The 11,767-nt window shown below is 69.8% G+C and overlaps 1 protein-coding gene across 1 annotated transcript in view; it reads left to right on the top strand.

Annotated features, from left to right (window-relative positions):
* Window positions 1-192: 192 nt before the first annotated feature.
* The window catches only part of ADGRL1 (adhesion G protein-coupled receptor L1), a 43,609-nt gene continuing 32,034 nt past the window's right edge, over window positions 193-11,767 (top strand). Inside the window, exons 1-4 of the mRNA XM_075134087.1 lie at window positions 193-246; window positions 5,007-5,125; window positions 6,155-6,368; window positions 8,323-8,432. Of these exons, the coding sequence (XP_074990188.1) occupies window positions 5,056-5,125; window positions 6,155-6,368; window positions 8,323-8,432 (394 nt within the window). The 5' untranslated portion in view covers window positions 193-246; window positions 5,007-5,055. The remainder of the gene's footprint in view (window positions 247-5,006; window positions 5,126-6,154; window positions 6,369-8,322; window positions 8,433-11,767) is intronic.

Raw genomic sequence — 11,767 nt, 5'->3', positions numbered from 1 at the left:
CCCCGCCCGCCGCTCATTGGCTGCGCCCCGATAAAAATAGAACCCGGGGGCTGCGGAGGGGGCGGGGCCTCGGCCGGGGGGCGGGAACAAGCAGGGCTGTGGGCGAGGCCAGGGGAATGAGGCGTGGTCAAGCGGCGAGGTGGGCGGTAGCAGAGGAGATTGACAGTCGGTGGGAGGAGCTTGGGAGAGATTGGCAGGGGGCGGAACCAGGCGGGGTTGGAGCCGTCGTCCCCCGGAGGGGGCCCGGTAATCCCGTGAGAGGGGCCCGGTAGCCCCGGGGAGGGGGCTGTCATCCGGGGGGGGCACTTTGGTAGCCCCGGGGGGGGGTCCCGGTAGCCCGGGGTTGGGGTCTATCGCTTCTGGGAGGGGCTCCGGTAGCCCCGGCGGGCGGGTCCAGACCACGGCGCAAGGCCGCACCTCACCGGGCCCGGAAGTGGGCGGGGCTTCCCGGCCCCGGTTCCGGCCCAAGCCCCGTCCCACGCTCCTCCAATGGGAAGCGCGAGTGGGCGGGACGAAGGGAGCGACCCCACCCACCTGCGCCTGGGTGGGCGCGCGCATGCGCCGTACGGGAGCGCCGCGGCCTCGCGCCGGGCTCCCGGCACGCGCCGCCTCGTGTGCAGGGGGCGCCCTGCGCATGCGCGGGGGAGGGGGCGGGTCTTGCACACGCACCCTCGTGCTCACACTCGGGCCTTGCACGAGGGCTCGTGCCCTGCCCTTGCACGCCCGCACCTCCCCCGGGACACACCCCGAGCCCCATTAATTAAGCCAAGCTCATCAGCAGGGCTCAGTCCCGTGTGCCTTAACGAGCCCTGTAATTAATCCTACCCTCCTTTCAATTAATGAACTAATCATCAGTCTGCTGCTTAATTACCCCAGCTCATTAACATATGCTAAGCAGCACTAGTACTAATTACAGTTATTAGGGCTCCTGCTGCAGTGGTTGCTCTTAATTACTCATTAGCAGAGGATGCCCCCCCCGTTAATTGGCCTCAGCCCCCCAGGCTGGATCCGCGCCGGGTTTTACCCCCGGTCCGTTCCCGGGGCCGATCCAGTCCGGGCTTTGCCCCCCCCCCCGCGCCAGCTTTTACCCCCGGTCCGTTCCCGGGAGGATCCAGTCCGGGTTTTACCCCGGGGTGGGGTGGGGGGCCAGAGCAGTCGCCCCCCCCCCCCCCCCCCCCCCGGCGCCCCCATTCCCCCCTCAGGGGGTTTCAGCCACCCCCGGACCCCGCCGTCACCGGGACCCGGACCTGCCGCCACCAGGTACCGATCGCCTGCCGCCACCGGGTCCCTGGGGCGATCCCGCCCGTCACAGACCCCTCGGACAATCCGCCCCCCCTCCCCGCCATTATCGGCCCCTCACAGGGTTCCCGCCCTTTTTCGGTCCTTCACACGGTCCCGTTCCATCGTCCCCCCGTTACCGGCTCCTCAGATGGTTCCCACACCGTTACCGGCCCCTCAACTCAGTTCCCGCCACGTTTCTCGTCCCTCAGACGATCCCTTACCGGTTCCTCACACTCCTCCCCCCCCTTCTTCGGAACCTCAGACGGTTCCGGCTCGTTACCGATCCTTCAGCCAAGATTCTCCCGTTACCGGCTCCTCAGAGCTTTCCCGCCCTTTTTCCGTCCCTCACACGGTGTGTGGTGCCGGACCCCCCGCCCCGTTACCGGCTCCTCACACCGTTCCCGCCCTTTTTTAGTCCCTCACACACAATTCTCTCATTACCGGTACCTCAGAGCGTTCCCGCCCTTTCTCGGTCCCTCAGAAGATTCCCCCCCCCCACTTAACGGCCCCTCACACGGTGCCCCCCCCTCACTTAACGGCCCCTCACACGGTGCCTCCCCCCACTTAACGGCGCCTCACAGGGTGCCTCCCCCCACTTAACGGCGCCTCACAGGGTGCCCCCCCCCCACTTAACGGCCCCACACACGGTGCCCCCCCCCGTTAACGGCCCCACACACGGTGCCCCTCCCCCGTTAACGGCCCCACACACGGTGCCCCCCCCCCGTTAACGGCCCCTCACACGGTGCCCCCCCCTCACTTAACGGCGCCTCACAGGGTGCCCACCCCGTTAACGGCCCCACACACGGTGCCCCCCCCCCGTTAACGGCCCCACACACGGTGCCCCCCCCCCGTTAACGGCCCCACACGCGGTGCCCCCCCCTCACTTAACAGCGCCTCACAGGGTGCCCCCCCCCCCGTTAACGGCCCCTCACACGGTGCCCCCCCCTTCACTTAACGGCCCCTCACACGGTGCCCCCCCCCGTTAACGGCCCCTCACACGGTGCCCCCCCTCACTTAACGGCCCCTCACACGGTGCCCCCCCCGTTAACGGCCCCACACACGGTGCCCCCCCCCCGTTAACGGCCCCTCACACGGTGCCCCCCCCTCACTTAACGGCGCCTCACAGGGTGCCCCCCCCGTTAACGGCCCCACACACGGTGCCCCCCCCCACTTAACGGCCCCACACACGGTGCCCCCCCCTCACTTAACGGCCCCTCACACGGTGCCCCCCCCTCACTTAACGGCGCCTCACATGGTGACCCCCCCTCACTTAACGGCGCCTCACAGGGTGACCCCCCCGTTAACGGCCCCACACACGGTGCCCCCCCCCCTTAACGGCCCCACACACGGTGCCCCCCCCTCACTTAACGGCGCCTCACAGGGTGCCCCCCCCGTTAACGGCCCCTCACAGGGTGCCCCCCCCATTTAACGGCCCCTCACACGGTCCCCCCCCCCCCCACTTAACGGCGCCTCACACGGTGCCCCCCCCCCACTTAACGGCCCCTCACACGGTGCCCCCCCTCACTTAACGGCCCCTCACAGGGTGCCCCCCCCCACTTAACGGCCCCTCACACGGTGCCCCCCCTCACTTAACGGCCCCTCACACGGTGCCCCCCCCTCACTTAACGGCCCCTCACAGGGTGCCCCCCCCCACTTAACGGCGCCTCACACGGTGCCCCCCTCACTTAACGGCCCCTCACAGGGTGCCCCCCCCTCACTTAACGGCCCCTCACACGGTGCCCCCCTCACTTAACGGCGCCTCACACGGTGCCCCCCCCCCCCACTTAACGGCCCCTCACACGGTGCCTCCCCCCGTTAACGGCTCCACACACGGTGCCGCAGCCGCCCCCCCCCCCCCCGTTAACGGCCCCTCACACGGTGCCCCCCCCGCCCCGTTAACGGCGCCTCACAGGGTGCCCCCCCCCCCCAATTAACGGCCCCTCACGCCCCCCCCTTTTCCCGCCGCCCCCGCGCTGACTGACAGGCGGGTGGGCGGGGCCGGGCGGGGCGGGGCGGGCGCGCGCCGCGGGGGGGCGCTGCCGGCGGCGGGGGGGGGGCTCGCGCCGCCCGCACCGCCCGCGCCGCGCGCCGCATGGAGCTGCCCCCCCGGGCCCGCGCGCCCCCGCAGGTACGGGGGGGGCCGTGCAAACCGGCGGGGGGGCCGTGCAAACCGGGGGGGGCTGTGCAATGCAGGGGGGGGCTGTGCAAACCTGGGGGGTTCTTGCAATGCGGGGGGGGGGCCGTGCAAACCGGGGGGGGGGGCCGTGCAATGAGGGGGACCCTGTGCAAAATGGGGGGGGGGGGGCGCCGTGCAATGCCCGGGCGGGTGTCGTGCAAACTGGGGGGGTCTGTGAAAACGGGGGGGGCTGTGCAATGGCGGGGGGGGGTGTCCGTGCAAACGGGGGGGGCCCCTGTGCAAACGGGGGGGCCCTGTGCAAAATGGGGGGGGGTCCGTGCAAACGGGGGGCCCCTGTGCAAAATGGGGGGGCGCCGTGCACGGTGTGAGAGAACTGGGGGGGGGTAGGCTCGTGCAATGCGGGGGGACTCGTGCAAACGGGGGGGGCTGTGCCGTAGGGTGGGGGCCTGTGCAAACCGGGGAGCCCCTTGCAATTGGGGGGGGGGGCTGTGCAATAAGGGGGGGGCACCGTGCAATTGAGGGGGCCCTGAGCAATAGCGGGGGGCTATGGAATAGGGCGGGGGCCCGTGCAAACCGGTGGGGGGGGGGCATGAAAATCGGGGGGGGGTCGTGCAAACAAGGTGGGGGCTGTTCGGGGGGGGGGCTGTGCAGTGGGGGGGGTTGCAGTGGGGGGGGCTGTGCAGTGGGGGGGCTCCTTGCAAACCGGGGGGGGGGGCATGAAGGGGGGGGCAGCAGGGGGAGGATTTGGGGGGGCACTGCCGGCACCCTACTCTGCCCCCCCCCGCCGTTGTTGGGGGGTCCCCCCAAATTGCCCCCCCCCCCGCTGGGGACCCAGGCACCGGGCTGCTGGGGGGGGGCAGCCCCCCCTTATTATTCAGGGGGTGTCGGTCTGGTTCCCCCCCCGGGAAACTGAGGCACGGGGGGGTGCCCCCCCCCCCGACGCCTGGGTCCCCCCGGGGGGGCGATGGCGGTGCGCAAGGCATGCTGGGAAGGCGGTGCGGGGCTGCCCCCCCCTCCTCCGGTTGCTTCCCACAATGCCCCGCGGCCTCCCCATCACCCGCCGGGGGGGGGGGGGGGGGGGGTTGGTGAGTTTCCCACAATGCACCGCGGCGCCGTCTCCCTGGCAACGCGCCGGATGGGAGCTGCCCGGCCGGGGCTGAGCTTCCCACAATGCCCCGCGGCCCCATCCCCCGCACGGGGTGAGCGCGGTGGGGCCCGGGGGGGGGGGGGCGGACGCCGGGGGCCCCTGCGGGGGGGCTCCCGGAGCCCGGGGTCCTTCTCGCAGCTGGGGGGGGGGTGCTCTGGGCCGTAATCGGCTTTAACCCCCCCCCCAGGGGCTGCTGAGCCGCGGATTAGGGGGGGTAGGGGGAGCTCGGACACCTGGGTCCCTTCTGGATCGGGGGAGGGGGTGGTGGGATGCCGGGGTCCTTCCTCCCCTCCCCCATCTGGCGGAGTCGTTTAATCCCCCCGTTAATCGCTGGGACCCCCTCAACGGTGTCCTGATCCCCCCTCCCCTCACCCTTCGGTTTGGGGGGGCTGGGCCTTCTCCCCCTTCTGACCCACCACCCCCCCCCCTTCTCTCCTGCAGGTCGGTGCCCGGTGAGGCCGTGGGGGGCTGGCAGCGCCCCTCCCCCGCCATGGCCCGCCCCGCCCCCGCCCTGCGCAGCCTCCTCGTCACCGCTGTCCTCGTCACCTCCGCCACCCAAGGTAGGCACCCGCAGGGGGGAGGGGGGCGCCCGGCCGCCTGGGTCCCTCAGGGGCAGCGGGGGTCCCCTGGGCGTGCAAGGGGCGTGCAAGGGGCGTGCAAGGGGCGTGCGAGGCCTATGTAACGCCCGGGCAAGAGGCACAGGGACTCGTGCAAGGCTTGTGCGAGGGGCGTGCGGGGGCCAGAGCTGCCGTCTGCCCCCCTCCATGGCACCGCACGCGTGTGCGCAGGGGGGTGGGGAGGCCTTGCACACGCGTGTGCACTGCGATGCTCTCCTGGGGGGGTGGGGCCTTCTCCAGGGGCACCTCAGGGTGGGGGGACCCGGGTCGGGGGGTTGCAGGGACCCAGGCGTGTGGGGCGGGGGGCGCACGGGGACCCAGGCGGGGGGGTGGGGGGGGCCGTGGGGCACATGGGGACCCAGGCGTGTAGGGCGGGGGGGGCCGTGGGGTGCATGGGGACCCAGGCGTGGGGGGTGGGGGGCACTGGCGGGGCCATGGGGCGCACAGGGACCCAGGCGTGGGGGGTGGGGGGCGCCGGCAGGGCCGTGGGGCGCATGGGGACCCAGCCGTGGGGGGCGGGGGGCGCTGGCGGGGCCATGGGGCGCACAGGGACCTAGACGTGGGGGACGGGGGGCGCTGGCGGGGCCATGGGGCGCACGGGGACCCGGGCAGGGGGGGCGGGGGGGGCTGTGGGGTGCATGGGGACCCAGGTGTGGGGGGCGGGGAGCGGTGGTGGGGCCGTGGGGCGCACGGGGACCCAGGCAGGGGGGGCGGGGGGGCGCTGGCGGGGCCGTGGGGCGCACGGGAACCCAGGCAGGGGGGGTGGGGGGTGCTGGCGGGGCCGTGGGGCGCACGGGGACCCAGGTGTGGGGGGCGGGGGGTGCTGGCGGGGCCGTGGGGCGCACGGGGACCCAGGCGTGGGGGGCGGGGGGTGCTGGCGGGGCCGTGGGGCGCACGGGGACCCAGGCGTGGGGGGCGGGGGGTGCTGGCGGGGCCGTGGGGCGCACGGGGACCCAGGCGTGCCCCCCGCAGGGCTGAGCCGGGCCGGGCTGCCCTTCGGGCTGGTGCGGCGGGAGCTGGCGTGCGAGGGGTACCCCATCGAGCTGCGGTGCCCGGGCAGCGACGTGGTGATGGTGGAAAACGCCAACTACGGGCGCACCGACGACAAGATCTGCGACGCCGACCCCTTCCAGATGGAGAACGTCCAGTGCTACCTGCCCGACGCCTTCAAGATCATGGCCCAGAGGTGGGGGGGGACACGGGGGAACCCCTGGGGACAGGGGGACCGGTAGGGGACATGGGGATGTGTAGGGGACGTGGGGACATGTGGGAGGATGGGGACTTGTAGGGGACATGGGGACTTGTGGGAGGATGGGGACATGGGGACGTGTAGGGGACATGGGGACGTATAGAAGGATTGGGACATGTATGGGACGTGGGGACGGGTAGGGGACATGGGGACATATAGGAGGATGGGGCCGTGAGAACATGTAGGGGACCTGGGGATGTGTAGGAGGTGTGGGGACATGGGGACAGGTAGGGGACGTGGGCATGTATGGAAGGATGGGGACATGTAGGGGACATGGGGACGTGTAGGAGGATGGGGACAGGTAGGGGACGTGGGGATGTATAGAAGGATGGGGATGTGTAGGGCACATGGGGATGTGTAGGAGGATGGGGACATGGGTATGTGTAGGGGACATAGGGGACACATGGGGACATGCAGGAGGATGAGGACATGGGGACAGGTAGGGGACATGGGGGACTCACGGGGACGTATAGAAGGTTTGGGGATATGGGGACATATAAGAGACAGTGACATAAGGATGCGTAGGAGGCACGGGGACATATAGGAGGCATGGAGACGTGTAGGGGACATGGGGATGTATAGGAGAATGGGGACATGGGGACATGTAGGCGACATGGGGGACGCATGGGGACACGTAGGGGACATGGGGTGTGAGAACAGTGGGGAAGCAGGGGGACACGAGGACGAGCCTGGGGACATGGGGGATGACGGGGACGTGTAGGGGACATGGAGAAGGTGTGGGGATGCGGAGGGGACATGGAGGAGCCTCGGGGACGTGGGGACAAATAGGGGGTTTGAGGATATGGGGACGTGTAGGAGACAGGGACGTGGCGATGTGTAGGAGGCACAGGGACAGACAGGAGTCATGGGGACGTGTAGGGGACGTGGGGATGTGTAGGGCACGAGGTATGGGGACGTGTAGGAGGTGGGGGGCCATGGGGACAGGTAGGGGACATGGCGATGTATAGAAGGATGGGGACATGGGGACGTGGGGGACTCATGGGGACGTATAGGAGACTTGGGGATATGGGGACATATAGGAGACCGGGACATGGGGATGCGGAGGAGGCACGGGGACATATAGGAGACATGGGGACGTGTAGGGGACATGGGGGACTCATGGGGACGTATAGGAGGCTTGAGGATATGGGGTCACGTAGGAAACAGGGACATGGGGATGGGTAGGAGGCACAGGGACATATAAGAGACATGGGGATGCATAGGAGACATAGGGACGTGGGGACATGTAGGAGTCATGGGGACAGATAGGAGACATGGGGACGTGTAGGGGACATGGGGATGTATAGGAGGTGTGGGGACACGGGGACATGTAGGGGACACGGAGTGTGAGAACAGTGGGGAAGCAGGGGGACACGGGGACAAGCCTGGGGACATGGGGGATGATGGGGACGTGTAGGGGACATATAGAAGGCTTGGGGATGTGGGGACATGTAGGGGACATGGGGGATTGGGGACATATAGGAGGCTTGGGGATATGGGGACGCGTAGGAGGCAGGGACACAGACATATAGGAGACACAGAAACGTGGAGGGGACATGGGGACGTGTAGGGGACATGGGGACAGGTAGGAGGTGTGGGGTCGCGTAGGGGACATGGGGTGTGGGGGTGGCAGTGGTGACACAGGGACACAGGCGGGGGTGGGGTGGCACAGGTCCACGGGGCAGCTTGGGGACAACGTGGGGGTGGCACGGGGACACAGGGTGGCACAGGGCAGCGTGGGGACAATGCGACAACGTGGGCTGGTGTGGGGACACAATGGGGGCGACCCGGCCCAGCTCAGGGACGTGGGGACAACGCGAGGACGTCCCCGCTGTCCCCCGTGTCCCCGCTGTCCCCAGCGCCGCGCCCCACGTCCCCTGTCCCCGCGCAGGTGCAACAACCGGACGCAGTGCGTGGTGGTGGCCGGCTCCGACGCCTTCCCCGACCCCTGCCCGGGGACCTACAAGTACCTGGAGGTGCAGTACGACTGCGTGCCCTACAGTGAGTCCTGCCCCACGGCGGCCCCGCCCTGCCCCGCCCTGCCCCGCCCTGCCCCACGGCACCCCCAGCCCCACGGCACCCCCAGACCCAGCACCCCCAAGTACCTGGAGGTGCAGTACGACTGCGTGCCCTACAGTGAGTCCTGCCCCACGGCGGCCCCGCCCTGCCCCGCCCTGCCCCGCCCCACGGTGCCCCCAGCCCCACGGCGCCCCCAGGCCCCCTCGTGCCGGCACTCCCAAGTGTAGGGGTCCTGCCCCACGGCGCCTCATGGCACCCAGCCCCACAGTGTCCTGCCCCATGGCACCCACAGTGTCCTGCCCCACAGCACCCACAGCATCCTGCCCCACAGCACCCACAGTGTCCTGCCCCACAACACCCACGGCATCCTGCCCCACAGCACCCACAGTGTCCTGCCCCACAACACCCACGGCATCCTGCCCCACAGCACCCACAGCATCCTGCCCTACAGCACCCTGCCCCACAGCACCCACAGCACCCATAGCATCCTGCCCCACAGCATCCTGCCCCACAGCACCCACGTCATCCTGCCCCACAGCACCCCATAGCACCCACAGCACCCTCATCGTCCTGCCGCATAGCACCCCGCACCCACAGCCCCTGCAGCACCCACAGCACCCTGCCCCATGGCACCCCCAGCCCCACTGTGCCCCCTGGTCCCCTCCCCCAGGGCTGCCTCCCTCGTGTCCCCTCCCCCAACCCTGGGGGCACCCGGACGCCTTGGGGGGGGGAGGGGCGAGGGGTGACTTGGGGGGGGGGGGGGGCAGGGACCCCCCACAGACAAAGCAAACCAGGAAGCCCCGCCCCCACCGGCCCTATGGGCCTCTCAGAGGTGGGGGGCGGCCGTGCCCCCCCCAGCCGTGCCCCAGGGCATTGTGGGAGCCCCCAGGTAGAATTGGGGGGGTGGGTGCTGACGGGGTCCCCTGTGGCCCCCCCATATGTGGGGGGCTGCCACGTCCTCCCCCATAGATTTGGAGGTGCAGCTCCCCTGCCCCCATCTGGGGGGTCCAGCCCTCAGTGCCCCGCCTTGGGGTCCCTAAACCCCGTGTCCCATCCCCCCCCCAAATTGGGGCCCAATCCCCATGTGCCCCCGTTTGTGGAGACCCCCCCCTTGTGTCCCCCCCAGTTGGGGTCTGACCCCCGTGTCCCCTCAGTCTGAGGGGGCTGCGACCCCCCAGGTCCGCCCCCCTCCTCCTACGTAGGGGGTCCATCCCCGAGGTTTTGGGGGCTCCGTCCCCCGTGTCACCCCCTGGGGGGTCCGGCCCCGCGGGGGGGTCGGCCCCGTCTCTCCCCAGGCGCCGTCGCGGGACCCCCACCCCCCTCACCCCCCCTTTGCTTTGCAGCCGCCGCCGGAGCCGCCGGAGGGAGAGCGCCGGAGCCCCCGGCACCGGGACACGCGGCACCGGGACATGCGGGGACGGCGCCTGGCACACACTGAGCACACGCTGGGCACGCCCACGCACGCTAAGCACACGCTAAGCACACGCGGACATGCCAAATACACGCCTGGCGCTAGGCACTGCGTGCTAAGCCAGCCTCGCACACGCTAAGCACATGTTAAGCACACTGTACGTGCTAAATACATGCCTGGTGCAAGTTGGCGTGCGTTAAAGACACCTGTACATGTTAAGACACGCTAAGTGCAGCTGTACATGCTAAATGCATGCCTAGTTTAAGCTGGCATGTGCTAAGTACACCCCTGTACATGCTAAGCCCATGCTAAGCACATACCTGGTGCAAGCCAGCACACGCTACACGAGTGCCTGGGGTACACTTTTACATGCTAAACACATTTGTTGGACACTAGCACACCTCAAGTACATGCTAAGGACACACGTGTGTCTGGTGCAAGCTGGTACATGCTAAGCACCCGCCTGCACATGCTAAGCACACATCTGCAGCACATTTGTACATGCCAAACACATGGCTGGCACGCAAGCACACGCTAAGCACCTGCCTGTGCACACGCAGCTGGTGTCTTGTGCTTGCTGGCACACAGTCAACACGCCTAGCACATGCTAAGCACATGTCTGGTGCACACCAGCACACACTAAGTACACGCCTCACATGTGCAAGTACACGCTAAGCACATGCCTGGCACATACCAGTCCACACAAAGCACACGCCCAGGGCACGCTGGCACATGCTAAGCACACGCCTGGTGTGTGCTGGTCCATTGCGACCCCCGCGTGGTGCACACGCCAAGCGCACGCCAAGCGCACGCCAAGCGCACGCCTGAGCACGCCCAGCGCCTGCTGCTCCGTGCCGGCCGCCCCGTCCCCGCCGGTGCCGTGTGCCGCGGTGCCGTGGGGCGGGGGGGGGGGTGTGGGGCGGGGGGGGGGGTGTCCGTGGGGTGGTGGTGGGGGGGTGGGGCAGGGCGGGGCGCGGGGCGGGGCGGGGTGCGGGCGCCCTCTTCCTTTGCAGGTCTGCGCCGTGGGGCAGAGCCCCGCCGTGGGGCAGAGCCCCCCACCGCTGCCGTGGGGCAGAGCCCCCCGTCGCCGCCGTCTCTCTCTCTCCTTCGCTTCCTTCCTCCAGGGCCGGGGGGGAGGGGGGTCCGGGGGGGGGAGGGGAAGCTGCCCAACCCCCCCCCCCCAGAGCTGGGGGCGGGGCGGGGGGGGAGCCCTGTGCCCCCTCCAACTGTCTGTCTGTCCATCGTCCGTCTGTCTGTCCATCCGTGGGTTTCTCCCTCTGTCCGTCCCCTCCGTCACCACCTTCCGTCGGCTCTTCCTCTGTCCGTCCGTCCATCCCTTTTTCCATCCCCCTGTCCGGCCTTTCGTCCCCCCGATGTCCGTCCGTCCATCCGTCCATCCGTCCGTCCGTCCACCCTTTTCCCCATCCGGCCGACCTTTCTCCTCTCCCCCGTCCCTCTGTCCGTCCTCTCGCCCATCCCTCCACCTCTGTGCGTGTCCGTCTGTCCGTCCTCCCGCTCATCCTGGTGTCCGTCCGTCCGTCCCCCCCCGCCCCTGTCCGTCCCCTCACCCATCCTTTACCTGTCCGTCCGTCCGTCCCCCCCAGGGGCACCCACCACCCCTGGGGGGGGGCACAGGGATCCCCAAAATGGGCTCAGGGACCCCCAAAAGGGGGGCGCAGGGACTCCGGGGGCCCCAGAGGGCCGGGGGGGGGGGCACAGGGGCTCCCCGCTGTCCCCGAAGGGGGGTCACCCCCCCCCCCAGCCCCCCCGGGGCCCCCCCGAGCAGCGGGGTGGGGGCTGGGGGGGCCAAAGCCATTTAATCTCTTTTCTCTTTGTCTCCTCTCTCGCCCCCTCCCCTCCCCCCGCCCGTGTGTCCCCCTCCCCCCCTCCCGCACCCCCCCTGTCC

This window comes from Calonectris borealis, chromosome 31 (genome assembly GCF_964195595.1).
Source record: "Calonectris borealis chromosome 31, bCalBor7.hap1.2, whole genome shotgun sequence".
Taxonomy (NCBI): Eukaryota; Metazoa; Chordata; class Aves; order Procellariiformes; family Procellariidae; genus Calonectris; species Calonectris borealis.
Note: the sequence above shows the minus strand (reverse complement) of the source record. Positions and strands in the feature narration are given on the sequence as shown.